Source organism: Borostomias antarcticus, assembly GCF_949987555.1.
Source record: "Borostomias antarcticus genome assembly, chromosome: 12".
Classification (NCBI taxonomy): Eukaryota; Metazoa; Chordata; class Actinopteri; order Stomiiformes; family Stomiidae; genus Borostomias; species Borostomias antarcticus.
In genome coordinates this window covers 13,383,774-13,403,773 of record NC_140245.1, presented here as the reverse complement: position 1 = coordinate 13,403,773, position 20,000 = coordinate 13,383,774, and the positions used below count along the sequence as shown (strand labels likewise).

The window sequence follows — 20,000 nt, the reverse complement described above, 5'->3', positions numbered from 1 at the left end:
CCCTCTCGTGTTCCTCAGCACGTACCTCATCAAAGTGGAGTGAGAGCGGACGACGCGGCAGGTTGAGACAACTTTTGCAACTGTTGATCATGAATGACTCGACCCAGGTTGCCGCTATACGCGCCCGTTACGGGATAGCCTATTGCGCAAGACCAATGCGCTTCGGTCTCAGTCTTTAGTTTTTTTTCTCAAACGGAACATCCTCAACCTATAGTTTAGGATAGTTGTTGTTACTCATACAAGTTATTAGTTGTCTGTTTGTTAACATGCACGTGTTCGAATAAAACAATTCGAATTTGATTGGCAGATCCTCCAGATTAATGATTGGGGATCCATAATGCATCTGGATAGGCCGTGGATTCTGGATTACACATTTCAAACTGCGTTCCACGTGCAAGACCGCGGTTTATTGTTCTAGGAGAGACACGGGACAGTGCATGGGCAACATCAACATTGGTTCTTACTCCCTAAATGGCACGGTGTGCGCGTGTGTGTGCGAGCGTGCGCGTGTGTGTTTTCTATGGATTTGTACTGTAGCCTAAGTATTCAGCTGCAGACTGCATGGAACTCATTAAACTCACCTGTGATGTGTGTGATGTGGATGGTCTGTGTGTGTGTGTGTGTGTGTGTGTGTGTGTGTGTGTGTGTGTGTGTGTGTGTGTGTGTGTGATGTGGATGGTCTGTGTGTGTGTGTGTGTGTGTGTGTGTGTGTGCGTCTGAGTGTGTGATGTGGATGGTCTGTGTGTGTGTCTGAGTGTGTGATGTGGATGGTCTATGTGTGTGTGTGTGTGTGTGTGTGTGTGTGTGTGTGTGTGTGTGTGTGTGAGTGAGAGTGTGTGTGTGTGTGTGTGTGTCTGAGTGTGTGTGTGTGTGTGTGTGTGTGATGTGGACGGTCTGTGTGTGTGTGTGTGTGTGTGTATCTGAAAGTATGGGGGAAAAGGGGGGGTTAAAGCATCTCATGAAGCAGCGTGACATGACACTGATAACAGCTCAGTCAGATCTGATCTGACCAGCCTACAAACACATGGCACACACCAGAGAGAGAGAGAGAGAGAGACAGAGAGACAGACAGACAGACAGACAGAGAGAGAGAGACCAAAGAAGAAAGCATAACAGTTCTAAAGCGGTTAAGGCAGAGCTATGGACAGGCTGTTATAACGTGTTGTAGGTGATAAGAGGACTAGTATTTCAGAGAGCTGTATGGAGGCTCCAGCGTTCAGGACTGAAACCCGACTAACTCCTACCCTGCGCAGCACACACCCCCACAGGCTGTCCGCTTATCTGGGTGACATCACTGCATGCGTGTCGGTACATGTGAGCTCCCCCATATCCTCATGTTTAAAGACACATATTGTTTCAATCGAGTGGAAGGTTTCATGTTCAGCTGTACGCAATGGTCATGTTTAGTTTGGGGCCATGTGTTTTTCATGACAAGCACATCTCTCTTGACCATGCAGGGAAGCCCAGCCAGTTTAGCCGTTTGCTCCTTACAAGGGTAGGCATTTTAGTCTTGAGTGCAGATGCTGATGTGCTTTGAGTTGATTCAATTTAGTAGAGTGATTTCATTAAGTGTATCAACATGAGCATAATGTGATCTGGATACTTTGAGGGTCATATTGAGAATGCAGGTGACTGACAGGTCTAATGTGTGACAAACCTCTTCACTGTGGAAGAAAGCCCTCATGTTATGATAGAAATGAGCTTTGGTTGTGGTTTAGCACAACAATACCCAGAACAATTCACCAAAAATATTTAGCCAAGGAGAGGAAAGCCCCCCCCCTCTCTCTCTCTCTCTCTCTCTCTCTCTCTCTCTCTCTCTCTCCCTCTCCCTCTCCCTCTCCCTCTCCCTCTCTCTCTCTCTCTCTCAAAATGTTGACAGGATGTTTAAATGGCGACATCTGCTGGCCAGTATACGCCATTTCTACGGTGGCCACGGAGGCCCATGGTAACATTCCCGACTGCGTTCTCGTTCGAAAGGTTGCTGTCCCATCTCCGTAGTTTTCCGAAGACCCCGCAGGATCCAGGCCGGCAGGGAAGGGGTTAAGGAGTGGGGGTCCAGACTCCTCATCTCCTGCTCGCCATGACGAACAAATGAACTCGCGGGGAATGAAATTTAAATTCCACAAAGGAGAAAAGGTCCTGTGTTTTGAACCTGATCCAACGAAGGCCAAAGTGCTGTACGATGCAAAGGTAAGTGCTGTGGCTGCTACGTTAGCTAGCTCAACTGGATGTGCTCAACAGCTATTTGCTGTTTTAAGTTAGTTAGTTAGCTAGCTAACGTTACTGCGTGAGACAAAACTTGCGAGCAACTAGCGTTAGCCTGGATTTTGTTTGCAAGGAAAGTATTCCCGACTGCGGACGGTTAGCTAATAGTAGATAGCCGCAAAAAGGCCCTGCCCCAGCAGGACGAAGATCAGTCGCTAGTGAGCCGCCACGCTCACCACAAACTAGCTAATAGCACCGTGAACAACCGAGGTTTGAGGATTAGCTAGCCTAGCTCGCCGGACATTAGCTAGCTAACGTTACAGTTTCACAGCTTATAGCTATAGGCTTGTCCACCAACTAGGCCCCTGGTCACTGGCAATATTAGCTGTCCATCAAGTAGCTAACGTTAACTAAACTGGCATAGCAGGATCTGACTTGGCGTAAAACATTGGCGATCTAGGAGACATCCCTGAAGATTAGCCCGCTAGCTAGCGAGTGCTTGATTTGGCTAGCTGTAATTAGTACTATGTACTAGCTAGCCACTGTTTGTTTGTTTGTTTATTTAGCCAGCCAGCCAGCCAGCCACTGGTGTTGGTTAAGCACTGATGTTTGGTGTTTTGATAACACGTTTCAGGTTGTTGATGTTGTAGTTGGAAAAGATGACCGTGGAAAGAGAGTGTCGGAGTATCTGATTCACTTCAATGGTTGGAACAGAAGGTAAGTTCGGCAGCACCATGTCCTTGATGTCGACAGAGGGCACCGTTAACGTGGAAGATGCGGATGAATGGTGTTCATTTCGCATGGTTTGTGTTGTAGTTGGGATCGCTGGGCTGCAGAGGACCATGTACTCAGGGACACCGACGATAACCGCAAATTACAGAGGAAACTGGCTCGCAAAGCTGTGGCGCGCATGTGAGTTCAGCCAGACGGTGACCGATGTGTGTGTGGAAGTGATGGAACTCGTTCATCTACGAGTGAAGCGACTGAAGCAGCATTCTCTGTTGAATATATCCAGGCCAGTGGGGTGATGATGTGTTTTGTGTGTGTTTGACTCTGTCAGGAGGAGAAAGGGATGGGGGAAGAGATGTGGTCGCCTGCCCGGTGTTGAGTCAGCTCTTAAGACCCTTACTGAGGAGGAGAAGGAAGACAGTGATGACGCATGTGAGAACTGGCTCCACGCATTTCAACCAGAGCTGAGTATCGGAGCTAGCATTATTGTAGAAGTAGCTTGCTCGTCTGTTTGAGTCTATGAGCACTATTTGAAGCGTGAGATACTAGTCAAACGGAGTTACATGAGTTGGCCAATGTCAAATACTTGGTTATAACTGGGAAAGTAGAACTTGGAGTTATTGTCTGGTGGGGATACCCAAACAAGGTCATAGAACATGATCATTTGCACTTGCACTCTTTTGTGTTTAGGTTTGAGCTCGTCTTCTGACAACAGTGACCAGGACGATTCCGAGGACCCTGAATCTTTAAAGAGCGAGGAGAGCGACTCCTCTGAGGATTTAGACAAGATGGTAAAGTGTCTCTCGCCGCCAGAGGGCATCACACACACACATACACACACACTCGTGCACCACCGCTGTACCCCCCTCCCCCATGTTGTCTTTTCGGAAGGCGCTCTCTGGATCTTGACTGTCTCCCTCCCCCCCAGAAGGAAGAACAGGAGGCCCACGCCAAGAGGGAGAGTGAGGACAAGACCATCAACATCGACATCCCCGAGGTTCTGAAGAAGAAGCTGGAGGATGACTGCTATTATATCAACAAGAGGAAGAAGGTGCGGAGAGAGGGCGTCGCCCAACTCTAAACCATGTTTATCGATTGGCCTCGTCACATTCTAAATCCTAGTAGTTGTTCTTGTGTTGTTTTCTTAAAATTCTCCGTGTTACAATAAGACATCCAGTTTGTTGTTGGCCTGATTTCTGATCAGCGAGGCGTTCTCTCCCCCCAGCTGGTGAAGCTTCCCTGCCAGATGAACATAGTGAACATTCTGGAGTCCTACGTGAAGCACTTCGCCATTAACGCCGCCTTCTCGGCTAACGAGCGGTACCGCCACGCCCAGAGCACGGCGCAGGCGAGCGTCAGCCCCCACTACGTTCCCCCGGAGAAGAAGTGAGTCCTCGGCCGACGCTCGTTCACCTGGGATTGATTCTGTCTCTACACATTTTAGAGGACTTGTTTCGTTGCGGTTTCGTGAATAAAGTACGCCACCATTTTGTTTGACCTCGACAGCGAAGAGCTCTGCAAGGAGATGGTGGACGGACTGAGGATCACCTTCGACTTCACCCTTCCCATGATCCTCCTCTACTCCAACGAGCACGCTCAGTTCAAGAAAGTCAGCTCCTCCAAGTTCTTCCTGCCTATCAGGGACAACACCGCCAGCTCCAGCAAGTAAGACGCACCTGCTTTTCACATCACTCTCCTCAGCGGATCCGCATCTTTGACCTTTCTGTCCTTTTGACCTTGTGACCTGTCTGACGTCCTCTCGCTGACCCTCTGTCCCTGCAGGACCCTGCGCGAGCGCACCCCGAGCCCCCCGGGCCACAACCCCTCCACCCCCCAGTCCACGGACAGCCAGCCCGCCCTGAGCGAGGCCTCGACCGCCACCACGCCCAAGCGCCGGCGCTGCCCCGACGCCGAGGCGCCCCAGTCCCTGCGCCGCTCCACGCGCCACACCTCCGGCGGCGAGCGGCTAGCGGAGGGGGGCAGCGGCGGCAGCGCGGCGGCGTCCCCCCAGCCCAAACGCCGCCTGGCCGACACGCCCGCCCAGCTGCCCAAGTTCTTCCTCAACCTGGAGAAGAGTGAGATGCCTAGCGACACCGGACATCACATATGCACGCACACACACACACACATCACATATGCACGCACACACACACACACACACATCACATACGCACGCACACACACACACACACATCACATACGCACGCACACACAGACATCACATACGCACACACACACATCACATACGCACACACATCACATACGCACGCACACACACATCACATACGCACACACACATCACATACGCACGCACACACACATCACATACTCACACACACATCACATACGCACGCACACACACATCACATACGCACGCACACACACATCACATACGCACGCACACACACATCACATACGCACACACACATCACATACGCACGCACACACACATCACATACGCACACACACATCACATACGCACGCACACACACATCACATACGCACACACACATCACATACGCACGCACACAAACACATCACATACGCACACACACACATCACATACGCATGCACACACGCACGCACACACACACACATCACATACGCACACACACATCACATACGCACGCACACACACATCACACACACGCACACACACACATCACATACGCACGCACACACACACATCACATACGCACACACCACATAGGCGCGCATACACACATCACATACGCACACACACACTCACACACACACACACACACACACACACACACATCACACACACGCACAGCAAAAGCATTTGATTGTGTCCTGCTCCACCTCTTTATACATGCGCCATTGTTTTTGCAGTTACCATGCCTGGCCACTAGATGGCACTCTCCCTCCTGCTGCGGTACCACACTCATACCACTGTCACAGGATGCAGAATGTCTGTTTGCCACATCCAGTCAATGTTATCCAGTCACTCGGTTAGAGTTTTTAAGCTCTCGTTTTGCGTGGCATCAGCGAGCGTGTGCCAGTGTCCAACGGTGTGCACGTCTCCGTTAGCTAACCGCCTCCCTCCTGCCCCCCCAGAAACGCCGGTCCACAGCGGCTCGTCGTCCCCGCTGCCCCTGACGCCCAGTAAGGAGTCCGGTGGGGTGTTCTCCGGCCTGGAGAGCCGCCGCAACAACGAGCTCAACGAGGTGAGAACGCCGCCCTGGCGTGGCTCCAACAACGCCGCCGCCGCTGCTCGGGCTGACTCCGCCCTCTGAACCTTTGTGAAACGTTTGACCGCTGTAGCCTCAGTGTGGGGGTCATTTCATGGATGGACCGCTGATGGCCTTATCCTTCTCTGACCCATGTCTGACCCGTATCTGACCCGTATCTGCCCCGTCTGCAGGTCCTGAGCTGGAAGCTGACCCCTGATAACTACCCCCAGAGTGACCAGCCCCCCCCGCCCTCCTACCTGTACGGCTCCCAGCACCTCCTCCGCCTCTTCGGTGGGTACGACCCAACGAACACACACCCCTCCGAACCAACACACCCCCGTCCTCAACGAACACACCCCTCTCCGAACCAACACCCCACCCTCCGAGTCAACACCCCCCCCCCCCTCTGAGTCAACACACACCCCGTCCTCAACGAACACACCCCCCTCCGAACCAACACCCCCCCCCTCCTCAACGAACACCCCCCCCCCCCCTCCGAACCAACACACACCCCTCCTCACCAACACACACACCCCCCTCTCACCAACACACCCCCCTCCTCCCCAACACACCCGCCAACAGAAAACATCTCTGATAGAAAACTGAATTGGGAGTAACGCTGTGTCTCAAACTAGGATTGATACAGTTCTTTATCCGTCTGACCCTTGACCTACGTTTCCCTCAGGTGAATGTTAACCCCTCACTATTTCAGTGTCTTATCAGTCCTCGGTTAAATACCATTTGCAAATTCTGTCATACTATGGGCGGCAGTAGGACTAGCAGCCCCACGAGTACCAACTGAGCACAGCCAGGAGCAGCTCAATTACTTTACAGTATTTGATGAGGGTAGTTGAGCCAGGTGTGTGTGTGTGTGTGTGTGTTTGTGTGTGTGTATTTCTGAGAAGGATCAGCTGTTCCCTCCATCCTCTGTTCTTCACAGTCAAACTGCCGGAGATCCTTGGAAAGATGCACATTCCAGAGAAGAACCTCCGGGCCCTGGTCAAACATCTAGAGCTCTTCCTCAGGTAGAACCGCCATGTTAAACCTGCTCTGACGGTTCCTCAGGTAGAACCACCATGTTAAACCTGCCCACACTGTTCCTCAGGTAGAACCGTCATGTTAACCCTGCTCACTGTTCCTCAGGTAGAACCGCCATGTTAAACCTGCTCTGACGGTTCCTCAGGTAGAACCACCATGTTAAACCTGCCCACACTGTTCCTCAGGTAGAACCATCATGTTAACCCTGCTCACTGTTCCTCAGGTAGAACCGTCATGTTAAACCTGCTCTGACGGTTCCTCAGGTAGAACCGCCATGTTAACCCTGCTCACACTGTTCCTCAGGTAGAACCGTCATGTTAAACCTGCTCTGACGGTTCCTCAGGTAGAACCGCCATGTTAACCCTGCTCACACTGTTCCTCAGGTTAAAGCTGCTCACGTTCCTCAGGTAGAATCGTCATGTTAAATAGGGCTGTGCAATAAAATCGAATCGGCAATGCATCACAATATTTACCGCGATACTAACGTTTTTCCATGAAGGGAAGGAAAATATCCAGAACCAGACAGGGAGTAGATCTGGAAAACCAAGGAGGGGCGGGGCGCTGTATCTGAGAAAGAGGGGCGGAGGGCTGTATCTGAGGAGGAGGGGCAGGGGGCTGTGTCTGAGGAGGAGGGGCGGGGCGCTGTATCTGAGGAAGAGGGGCGGGGCGCTGTATCTGAGGAGGAGGGGCGGGGGGCTGTATCTGAGGAGGAGGGGCGGGGGGCTGTATCTGAGGAGGAGGGGCGGGGCGCTGTATCTGAGGAGGAGGGGCGGGGGGCTGTATCTGAGGAGGAGGGTCGGGGGGCTGTATCTGAGGCGGAGGGGCGGGGGGCTGTATCTGAGGAGGAGGGGCGGGGGGCTGTATCTGAGGAGGAGGGGCGGGGGGCTGTATCTGAGGAAGCGCGGGGGGCTGTATCTGAGGAGGCGCGGGGGGCTGTATCTGAGAAGTCGGGGCGGGGGGCTGTATCTGAGAAGGAGGGGCGGGGGGCTGTATCTGAGGAGGAGGGGCGGGGGGCTGTATCTGAGGAGGAGGGGCGGGGGGCTGTATCGGAGGAGGAGGGGCGGGGGGCTGTATCGGAGGAGGAGGGGCGGGGGGCTGTATGACGAGGCCCTATTGGCCGTGCGTGAGAGCGAAGACGACCACGCTGGAAGGGCAGGAGATGAGCGGCTGTTACACAAGCCTCCGTCTCTAATCTGTTTTTAAATCCCCGCCCGACGAACTTCAGCTGGCCCCCGAACCCAGGGGATTGAGTCGTCCTCCTCTCTAATCACACATGGACAGCGCAGTACCCCCTCCCTCCAGCGGGGGCTGCTGTGGCCTCCGTCCACTGCTGGGTCACCAGGGGCGTCTGGACGGCTGAACCAGTCTGTGTGTGACTCGGGAGGAAGTTCCTCTGAGCTGATGACCGGTGCGTCTACAGACCGCCCTGGTTCCTCTAGTGTTGGTGAGCGTGTTCCTCTCTCAGCAGAGATGATCAAGCTGCCACGCGCGTCTGTATCCAAGTGAGACGCGCTCCGTCCAGAGAGGATGATGATGATGATGATGGAGGAGGAGGGTCCTTTATTGCCTGTAAAAGCGCTCTTAACTCCCCTCTGATGTGGGTCGCTTGTTGGCAACCAGAAGATGAGACGGCAAGATTTAGGGGATTGGGCGGAACGTGGATGATGAGGACATTCCGGATTATTCTCTGGGATCAGTCAGGGGGATTTTGCTGCAACGCTGCTGAATTTTAAACATTTATTTATTTATTTCAAGACAAGTTACTGGACGGTCCCAAGCCTGGAGAGGTCCTTGAGAAGGGACACCAGGGGGGAGTTCAAACCCCACAAAACGTTTGTTTTGCTACGTTTTCCAGGTTGAACGACATGTTTTTTGTGTTGCCCAATCAGCAGAGTGTTTCGACATACCACAGTTTAACGTGTGCTAGTTTTGTCATGGCTGAACTCGCCCTAGGGCCGGCGGTGAGGAGCAGCTCACACCCCTCAGTCCCAGGAAACCTCCAGAAGGGGTGTGGGGGAGGGGCCTGTGAAGTGACATCATCGTGGTGGATGCGGTTGTCGGTGCTCATTGGTCCACACCAGGCTCGTCTATAGGATCTCCCTCTGGCCACGTATCATGCGTGTTGGGCTCGAAGGAGACTCATCCAACGCTGCTTCTGACCGAGGGGCGACATCCCTGGAACGTCCCTGGAACGTCCTCCTAACAGCCCGGGAAGAGACCTGGTGCCCTGTGTGCTCTTAAGACAATACAGGCCTGGTTGAGCTCAATGAACTGAGGCAGCTGCTTAAGTCAATACCATTACCGTTTCCTTGACCTCTCTCTCTCTCTCTCCCCCCCCCCCCTCTCTGTCTCTTTTTCTCACTCCCTCTGTCTCTGTCCAGGTTTCTGTCAGAGTTCCATGAGGACTTCTTCCCAGAGTCTGCGTACGTGTCGGCCTCAGAGGCCCACTACAACATGAAGCACCCGCGCCCCGCCTACTGAAGGGTCCTGCTCTGCCCCGCCCCCTCCCCGCCTGCCCTGCCCCGCCCCTGCGCTCTGCGGCCCGCCCTGAACTGCACCATGGGGGGTAGCCCCGCCCCCCCCCCGCCTGCTTCCCCCCCTCAGCTGCGCCGCCCTGGTCCCTGTGTGGTCCCGTTCGCTCGCTTTCCATCCCCGGCCCAGAGAGAGAGGCCAAGAGCGCGGCCACGGCTCTGGCGAGCCAAACCCTTTCCTGTAAGCATTGCCTAAGAACTACTTAACTACCCCCCCCTCCCCCGGGGGTTGATGACCTGAAACATGGACGTCATCTTATCCTCGGCTCCCCGACCGCGGGGGCTATTTCCGTGACGCTGACTTTGTCCTGGCCCGTCTGGCGTTCGGGGGGGACCTCGAGGGGCCCCTCCCTCCCTGTGGCTCTCTGTTTGCCTCTGTCTGCAGCCTCCGTCTGCAGCCTCCATCTGCAGCCTCCATCTCCAGCCTCTCTCTGCCCACCGCTCCGTCCTCCTGCTGCTCACGGTCAACCCAGAGCTGGAGAGAGACTGTTTAACCCGCCGTGTTTGTGACCTCTTCGCTCTGGGGAAAGTTGTGCTTCTCCCGGACTACCTCATGCCTGGTCTCATCCTCTGCCCAAGCTATGCTTCTGTGCATGAGTATCGTTATGTGTGCATTTCTGAGCGTGCGTAAAACGATACCGGTAGCAGTGGGAATGTTTCTGTTCAAATGGGCTGTACTGTTTTGACCACTGCACAAATACTGATCATATTATGGATGATACAGAGCCCATTGTGTAAAACGTTTGACTGATGTAGCCTATTAATTAGCTAAATGTGATCAGTCAATGAATGTAAACTTGTTTTGTTTTAGAATTAAAGGCATATTTGTTCATTTTGTTCACTAACTCAGGCAAATAGATCCTACTGTGGAAATTGAAAATCCAATTTGGGTGTTGATTTGCTTTACAGCCCTCAATTTGCATGTAGTCCTGTCACATGCTAGAAAATAAATAAGCCAAAAAAATTGGTTCTAATAACATTTTGGTTCATTGCAGTTATCTATTTTAACACCAGGTTCTTCCTAGACTCACAAGTCAGTCTGTAAACGCTGAGTCAGTCTGTAAATGCTGAGTCAGTCTCTAAACGCCGAATCAGTCTCTAAACGCTGAGTCAGTCTTTAAACGCTTAGTCAGTCTCTAAACGCTGAGTCAGTCTGTAAACGCTGCGCTCAACTAGGCCGAGGAAATTCATCCAGATTTCGGTGCTAAAGGCGAGTTGAAACCGAGAGAGAGAGCGAAAAAAAAAAACTGAAACCAAGAGATCAAGATTGTTGTATTCGTCACTCAGTGAAATGTAGCTGCCGGCTCAAAGATGATGCTACAGATGAACTCCCCAATCCGGTCTCTAGAGCAGCCCTCCCTAATGTGGACACACACAAGTTGTGTATTTTCAATGTGTTGCTTCTCCACTCCAGTTTGTTTCACTGGGGACAGAGATACCAGTTTGTTTCACTGTGGACAGAGACGGGGAGGACATAATCTCAGGTCAGGAGGGTCCTTCACCCTGCTGGAGATGGGGAGGGAGACGGGGAGGACATCTCCGGTAAGGCTGGTCCTTCACCCTGCTGGAGGTGTAGGCAGTGGCTCTGATTGGTAGCGTTGCTCTCCCTGCTCTTTTTGCCACTGTTCTAGCCAAAAAAAAATCAGTCGCCCTGATTTGCAAAACATGACATTTCACAAAACATTTCACAAACGCTAAAAATTTCACTAAACACGACGACATTGAGCTAAACACAACAACATTTCGCAAAACACAGCATTTCAAAAAACATCACAAAACATAACATTTGACAAAATACCACATTTGACAAAAAAAACACGACACTTCGCAAAGCGCTAAAGGCAAAATGCAACACAACAGTGACATTTCAGAAAATAGACATTTTGCAAAAAACAGACTTCAGATATTATGGAAAGTTTAGGAACAACACTTCTTGTTTGTCGTCCCGTGGACCCACCACCCGCGGGAGGAATTGTCGGGGTCGGGTGCGCTGCCAACTAGGTGGCGGTGAAGGCGGGGGACACCGACGGACCGGACCCGGGGGGCAAAGGCTGGCTCTGGGGACATGGAACGTGACCTCGCTGGGGGGGAAGGAGCCGGAGCTTGTGAGGGAGGTGGAGCGATACCAATTACACCTGGTGGGGCTAACCTCCACGCACAGCACCGGCGCCGGAACCAAACTCCTGGATAGGGGTTGGACCCTGTTCTTCTCCGGAGTTGCTCACGGTATGAGGCGTAAGGCTGGTGTGGCTATACTAGCTAGCCCCCAGCTGAGCGCCTCTGTGCTGGAGTTCACCCCAGTGGACGAGAGGGTCGCCTCCCTGCGCCTTAGGACTGTGGGGGGGGGGACTCTGACTGTGGTTTGTGCTTATGCACCGAACAGCAGTTCAGAGTACTCAGCCTTCCTGCAGACCCTGAGTGGAGTCCTTTTGGGGGCTCCTGCAGGGGACTCCAGTGTCCTACTGGGGGACTTCAATGCACACGTAGGCAATGATGGAGAAACTTGGAGGGGCGTGATTGGGAGGCATGGCCACCACGATCTGAACCCGAGTGGTGTTTTGTTGTTGGACTTCTGTGCTAGTCACGGTTTGTCCATAACAAACACCATGTTCGAACACAAGGATGCCCACAAGTACACCTGGCATCAGAACACCTTAGGCCGAAGGTCGATGATCGATTTCGTTATCGTATCATCTGATCTGAGGCCATGCGTTTTGGACACTCGGGTAAAGAGAGGGGCAGAGCTGTCCACTGATCACCATCTGGTGGTGAGCTGGTTTCGATGGCGGGGGAAACTTCTGGACAGACCTGGAAAACCCAAGCGTGTAGTGAGGGTGAACTGGGAACGTCTGGAGGAAGAGCCTGTCCGGAGAGATTTCAATTGCCACCTCCGGCGGAGCTTCTCAGGCATCCCTGTGGAGGTTGGGGACATCGAGCATGAGTGGTCGGTGTTCAAAGCCTCCATTGCTGAAGCTGCGGCTGGGAGCTGTGGCCTGAGGGCCATAGGTACCTCAAGGGGCGGTAACCCTCGGACACCGTGGTGGACAGCGGTGGTGAGGGAAGCCGTCCGACTGAAGAAGGAGGCCTTCCGGGTTATGTTAGCCCGGGAGACCCCAGAAACAGTTGCAGGGTATCGACTGGCCCGGAGCTGCGGCTTCGGCCGTGACCAAGGCAAAGCAGCGGGTGTGGGAGGAGTTCGGAGAAACCATGGAGAAGGACTTTCGGTCGGCACCAAAGTGTTTCTGGAAGACCATCAGACACCTCAGGAAGGGAAAGCGGGGGACCATCCAAGCTGTATACAGCAAGGAGGGGACACTGCTGACCTCAACTGAGGAGGTTGTTGAGCGTTGGAAGGAGCACTTTGAGGAACTCCTGAACCCGACTAATCCACCCTCTACGATCGAGGCAGAGCCGGAAGATGATGGGGGGTCGTCAATGTCCTTGGAGGAGGTCACTGAGGTAGTCAAACAACTCCACAGTGGCAGAGCCCCAGGGACTGATGAGATCCGTCCAGAAATGCTGAAGGCGCTGGGTGTAGAGGGGCTGTCTTGGTTGACACGCCTCTGTAACATTGCGTGGAAGTCTGGGTCAGTGCCGAAGGAGTGGCAGACTGGGGTGGTGGTCCCAATATTCAAAAAAGGGGACCAGAGGGTGTGTGCGAATTATAGAGGCATCACATTACTCAGCCTCCCAGGGAAAGTTTACTCCAAGGTGCTGGAAAGGAGGGTCCGGCCGATAGTCGAACCTCAGATCGAAGAGGAACAATGCGGATTTCGTCCTGGTCGTGGAACTACCGACCAGCTCTTCACTCTCGCAAGGATCTTGGAGGGGGCTTGGGAGTTTGCCCAACCTGTCTACATGTGTTTTGTGGACTTGGAGAAGGCTTACGACCGGGTCCCCCGAGAGGTCTTGTGGAGGGTTATGCGGGAGTATGGGGTGAGGGGGTCCCTACTTAGGGCCATCCAATCCCTGTACACCCAGAGCGAGAGCTGTGTATGGCCGGAGAATCGGAGCAGCTGGTGCGGTTCTGCAGTCGCTTTACCGCACTGTTGTGACGAAAAGAGAGCTGAGCCAAAAGGCAAAGCTCTCGATCTACCGGTCTATCTTCGTCCCCACCCTCACCTATGGTCATGAAGGATGGGTCATGACCGAAAGAACGAGATCACGGATACAAGCGGCCGAAATGAGTTTTCTCCGGAGGGTGGCTGGGGTCTCCCTGAGAGATCGGGTGAGAAGTTCAGTCATCCGGGAGAGACTCGGAGTAGAGCCGCTGCTCCTTTGCGTCGAAAGGAGCCAGTTGAGGTGGTTCGGGCATCTAGTGAGGATGCCTCCTGGGCGCCTCCCTAGGGAGGTGTTCCAGGCGTGTCCGGCTGGGAGGAGGCCGCGGGGTAGACCCAGGACTAGGTGGCGGGACTACATCTCCGCACTGGCCTGTGAGCGGCTAAAGATTCCCCAGGCAGAGCTGGTTGATGCTGCTAGGGAAAGGGATGTCTGGGGCCCCCTGCTGGAGCTGCTGCCTCCGCGACCCAACCCTGGATAAGCGGATGAAGATGATGATGATGATGATGACTTCTTGTTTGTGAGTGGACAGAACCGAAGTTAGTTCAATGTCACTTCCTGTTTTTACTTGGTCAGTTGAGGCCAATCGCTTTGCATGTTACCGGTCTAAGGCGGTCCAGGGCACGTTGGATTCCCCTGCCAGAATGTGTCCATCCAGCAGCAGAATGGGTCTCGGGGCCTCCGATCGACCGGCCTGCAGTGTCTACATGTTCCGGGGACTTGGGAGCATGAACAACAAGCACCCACAAAGCCCATGCATGTAGGTGACGGAGTCTCAAAACACATCTAGACCACATGAGTGCGCCGGTCCAAACCATGAGTGGATAGGACACTCCTAGCCCCAGATATTGAAGTTTTTCTGCTGGGTGGATACATTCCGGTAACGGGGACACTTTTCGGCGGATCCAACTTGCCCCAGACCTGTTTTAGACTGGTCCAACTACAAAGAAGTGTTGCTTCTTAGCCTAGCTGTGCTGGGCGGGTTTGTGACGGTGAGAAGCGGTTGAAGTTGGCGCGCGTGACCTTTTCAGATTTTTTTCAGATGGTTTATTATGAGTCGCTTTCGATAAAAGCGTCAGCTAAATGACTAATGTAATGGTTCATTCAGATGGTTTATTATGAGTCGCTTTCGATAAAAGCGTCAGCTAAATGACTAATGTAATGGTTCATCCAATCACCTGCTGAGTAGTCTAGTTTTGCAGTGCCTACCCTTTTCCAAACCGCTTCCAACAGAATATGCAAAGCAAATCATCTGGCGTGTCAGGTTAGAGTTATGCGAAATGTTTTGCGAAATGTCGTGTTTTTGTGAAATGTTGTGTTTTGCCAAATGCCTTCTGTTTTGCCCAATGTCGTGTTTTGCAAAGTCATTGTGTTTTGTAAAATGTAATTGTGTTTTGTAAAATGTCATTGTGTTTTGTAAAATGTAATTGTGTTTTGTGAAATGTCATTGTGTTTTGTGAAATGTCATTGTGTTTTGTGAAATGTCATTGTGTTTTGTAAAATGTCATTGTGTTTTGTGAAATGTCATTGTGTTTTGTAAAATGTCATTGTGTTTTGTGAAATGTCATTGTGTTTTGTAAAATGTCATTGTGTTTTGTGAAATGTCATTGTGTTTTCCACTTCAGGGCAAGCTGAATGTCTCCAGACTTTGGGAAGCAGAGATCTCCAAAGTCTGTTATTGAATAATCAAACTTATCGACATTTGAATAATTCTGCCCGTGGTCTTCAGCTCCTGACAGTTTAGTAGCCTGGTATCTGTAGCCTGGTATCTGTAACCTGGTATCTGTAACCTGGTATCTGTAGCCTGGTATCTGTAGCCTGGTATCTGTAGCCTGGTATCTGTAGCCTGGTATCTGTAGCCTGGTATCTGTGGGCGCTCTGGGGAGCAGAGAGGCAGAGGGACTGGCTCCACAGACAAGCCAGAGAGAGAGAGAGAGAGGGCCCCACGGTCAAGCCAGAGAGAGAGAGAGAGAGGGACTGGCCCCACAGACAAGCCAGAGAGAGAGAGAGAGAGGGACTGGCCCCACGGTCAAGCCAGAGAGAGAGAGAGAGAGAGAGAGGGACTGGCCCCACAGACAAGCCAGAGAGAGAGAGGGACTGGCCCCACAGACAAGCCAGAGAGAGAGAGAGAGAGGGACTGGCGTCACGGTCAAGCCAAAAGAGAGAGAGAGAGAGGGACTTGCCCCACGGTCAAGCCAGAGAGAGAGAGAGAGAGGGACTGGCGTCACGGTCAAGCCAGAGAGAGAGAGGGACTGGCCCCACGGTCAAGCCAGAGAGAGAGAGAGAGAGGGACTGGCCCCACGGTCAAGCCAGAGAGCGAGAGGCAGCCCACCAGTTGTGTAACTGGCTCCACAGACAGAGATACAGACAGAGAGAGAAGCAGGCCTCTGTAGAAGATTACATAATCCCCCTCCGTTGACGAGCACACGGCGTCCTGCGTCTTGCCCCTCATCCGGGCGCTGCCCGCGCCGCTGATTTACGAGGTGCCAGAGGTCCTGCCAACACGCTGTGACCGCCGCTGACCCCCTCGGAGAGCTCGCGCCGGACGCACCCCCCGCTTCACTCTGGGAGCAACTTCGGCTGCGAATACATCCATAAGACAGACACTCTCATCCCTGAAGACGGATGACGGCGGCCAGGAGACAACGACGCCTGAATATGAAATCAGCCTGTGTGGCTGCCGCCTCCTAGATAAACGCACGGCGCTCGGATGGGAGTGGCGTCGGAAATTCAACCGCGCTTATCTGTGAATAATGTCTGCCTAATGACGTGACACACACACACACACACACACACATCGAACAACACCCTCAAATCGAGCCCTCAGTCTCTAATAATCCTATGATTTGTCACCTGACACCGCGGGTCTCACCTCGCGCAGCACGGCCCGCTGCAGACCAGCGAGAAACGGAAGAGCGCGTCGTTCCCTTGGCGCTGGTCCCGGGTGAAGATCCGCTAGCTCCATACCAGGATACGACAGCGACGGACGTACCAGCAGAAGCCCAAGCATCAAGAATTATTATTCTTCTCACAGGTGCTTAAAAACGGCAGTGGTGTAAAGACATAGTTAGGTCACGTTCTCACAGTCCTGCGTTTGTAGTCAGGGCTAGTTACTCACTAAGGCTCGCTCTGCCCTGTTAACTCTGGAGACTTCCATTGCAAAGCCATGCTGTCAGCTGCGTTGGCCCCCGGGCGGTTAACCTCTCTCCCGTAACAGGCCTAAATGGGCTTTAGCGGAGTGCGCCAATGCCATTTGGAGCGAGTGGAGGCATGGTAACGAAGCACTTAGAGCCGCAACCCGAGCCCATCACTCTGGGACGGCCGCTATCGTCTGGCCGGGAGAACTCGGAGCGCCAGAACCTCCCGGCCGCCATGAATCGATCTCCGTATCCGCTTACCTCCGATTCAATTCGCCAGAGGGATGGGGTATCACCTGCGAGCGCCATATCTCCCTCACACCTAACCCTGTAGCCTCCCCTCTTCCTCTTTCTCCCTCTCTCTCTCTCTCTCTCCCTCTCTCTCTCTCTCTCCCTCTCTCCCTCTCTCTCTCTCTCTCTCTCTCTCTTTCTCTCTCTCCCTCTCCCTCTCTCACTCTCTCTCTCTCTCTCATCCCTCCTGGCTCAGTCGGAGGAGGAGCCCGTGGTGTGAGCATCATCATGGATGGCGCCGGGCTACAGAAGGAGAAAGATACTCGCCTCGCTAGCGACCGCTCTGGGGTTAACCAATCACCCGCCGGCTCAGATCTGGGGTCAGCCGGCCCTTCCCAGCTCCCGACCTCAACCGCGAGCGAGAGAAAAGCCAAACTGATCCGGGACCAGCGTTTAGCGGTGAGTCCCCCCGGCTCCGGCCAGGACATCTCGGCCGTGCACATCGAATGGCAGGAGACGGCGTTCATGGAGGAGACGGCGTGCGAGGAGCAACCACGGTGAGTACTGCGTGTGAGACGCGTACCTCACAGGGAACAGACACGCCAGCCCACCGCCACCCCAGCCCGCAGCCCAAGCCTGGTGAGCTCGCTGGTCTAGTGTGGTGTCTGGGATCTCAGGGGTCAGGATCGGGTCGGACATTTCGTTTTTCCAACTCTCCGCTGGGGTCAATTCCATTTCAGTTGTCGATTCAGGAAGTTAGTTAGAGTTAGTTAAAGTAAAACGCAAAAATTACATAACCGCTGATGAAAAATGCTGCTTCTCATCAATCTTAACAAAATTTATTTTTTTAATTTTCAAATGATCGGGCCACCAAAGCTTCTACCACACCCTTTAGAACCAGACCAGACCTCCCTCTAGAACAAGACCTCTCTCTAGAACCAGACCAGACCTCCCTCTAGAACCAGACCTCTCTCTAGAACCAGACCAGACCTCCCTCTAGAACCAGACCTCCCTCTAGACCAGACCAGACCTCCCTCTAGAACAAGACCTCCCTCTAGAACCAGACCTCTCTCTAGAACCAGACCAGACCTCCCTCTAGAACCAGACCTCCCTCTAGACCAGACCAGACCTCCCTCTAGAACCAGACCTCCTTCTAGAATCAGACCTCTCTAGAACCAGACCAGACCTCCCTCTAGAACCAGACCAGACCTCTAGAACCAGACTTCCCTCTAGAACCAGACCTCCCTCTAGAACCAGACCTCCCTCTAGACCAGACCTCCCTCTAGAATCAGACCTCCCTGTAGAACCAGACCTCCCTCTAGAACCAGACCTCTCTCTAGCCCATCCTGGTGCCAACCCTAGACTGGAATGCCAAGCAGGTCCATTATCTTCTCCCCTCGAGGGTTGAGGAGCCAAGAGGGAAACCAAACTGACGTCTCCCGCCACGCGCCCGACAACTCCACCTACAGACCCTGATGAGACCCAGGGCTTTGACCAGCGCTCTCTAACAGGGCTGATGAACCGCGCTCTCTCACAGGGCTGATGAACAGCGCTCTCTAACAGGGCTGATGAACAGCGCTCTCTAACAGGGCTGATGAACAGCGCTCTCTAACAGGGCTGATGACCAGCGCTCTCTAACAAGGCTTTGACCAGCGCTCTCTAACAGGGCTGATGAACCGCGCTCTCTAACAGGGCTGATGACCAGCTCTCTCTTACAGGGCTGATGACCAGCGCTCTCTAACAGGGCTGATGAACCGCGCTCTCTAACAGGGCTGATGACCAGCTCTCTCTAACAGGGCTGATGACCAGTGCTCTCTAACAGGGCTGATGACTAGCTCTCTCTAACAAGGCTTTGACCAGCACTCTCTAACAGGGCTGATGACCAGCGCTCTCTAACAGGGCTTTGAACCGCGCTCTCTAACAGGGCTGATGAACAGCGCTCTCTAACAGGGCTGATGAACCGCACTCTCTAACAGGGCTGATGAACAGTGCTCTCTAACAGGGCTGATGAACAGCGCTCTCTAACAGGGCTGATGAACAGCGCTCTCTAACAGGGCTGATGAACAGCGCTCTCTAACAGGGCTGATGACCAGCTCTCTCTAACAGGGCTGATGAGACCCAGTGGACAGAAGCTACATGTATGAATCACACGGCGCTGAATCCTTATTAGCTGCAGACAGTCGGACATTTCATGAATGGAACAGCATAAATGCCACGGCGCGAGCGAACAAGTGACGGTGCACGTTGCAGATTTACCGTCCAATTGAGGAGAGTCATCTGTGGGGTTTCCTGGATTTCCAGAATTAAAAGAAAGTGCTCAGGGGTCTCTTTTAGAGTTACGAGCTCTGGGAGTTGAATGCTATGCACATAAAATGAATAGCACTTAAAACATGTAATCTATTCATAATCATGAATTAAGTATTGCGTTTTCGCTCCTTTCTACCCACAAAGGCAAATGCATCATGGGTAGCGGATGGCATGTTTACTGTTCACATCTGGCTTGTGGTGATAAGATTACAAGGTGTGGTCTGATTTTTTTGTCTGCTGCATTTCTCTCTCTCTCTCTCTCTCGCTCTCTCTCTCTCTCTCTCTCTCTCTCTCACTCTGTCCATCTCTGCGGTGTCTGTCATGCACATTCACCCTCATGTAATCATCCTGCATGTAGTTGAGCTGAAGCGGAGGATGTGACTGAGCAGGACTCCAGAGAGATAAGGAGGCCTGTGGTTCTCTCAGAGTGCAGGGAAGCTTCGTGCTCTTCACGCCGTATTTAGAGTCTAAAGAGGAAGCGACGGTCGGGAGAGCTTAAGTCAGCTCACGCTCACAGCAGCTCTTGAGTTTGAATTCTGACAGGTGATGGTTGGGTATAAAAGGCAATG

At 53.0% G+C, this 20,000-nt stretch overlaps 1 protein-coding gene across 2 annotated transcripts; it reads left to right on the top strand.

Annotated features, from left to right (window-relative positions):
* Positions 1-2,025: 2,025 nt before the first annotated feature.
* LOC311316269 (MSL complex subunit 3-like) lies at positions 2,026-10,603 on the top strand. 2 transcript variants are annotated; one of them, XM_084447103.1, is made up of 13 exons: positions 2,026-2,190; positions 2,840-2,922; positions 3,022-3,117; positions 3,266-3,366; positions 3,625-3,725; positions 3,866-3,985; positions 4,160-4,320; positions 4,441-4,599; positions 4,717-5,009; positions 6,013-6,122; positions 6,320-6,419; positions 7,069-7,153; positions 9,548-10,603. In XM_084447103.1, exons 1-13 carry the CDS (start codon positions 2,092-2,094, stop codon positions 9,645-9,647), a joined length of 1,608 nt encoding a protein of 535 aa, XP_084303229.1. In that variant the 5' UTR covers positions 2,026-2,091; the 3' UTR covers positions 9,648-10,603. The 2 variants fall into 2 exon arrangements, with proteins under 2 accessions (XP_084303229.1, XP_084303228.1); XM_084447102.1 differs by having other exon boundaries at positions 3,863-3,985.
* The last annotated feature ends 9,397 nt before the right edge of the window (positions 10,604-20,000 follow it).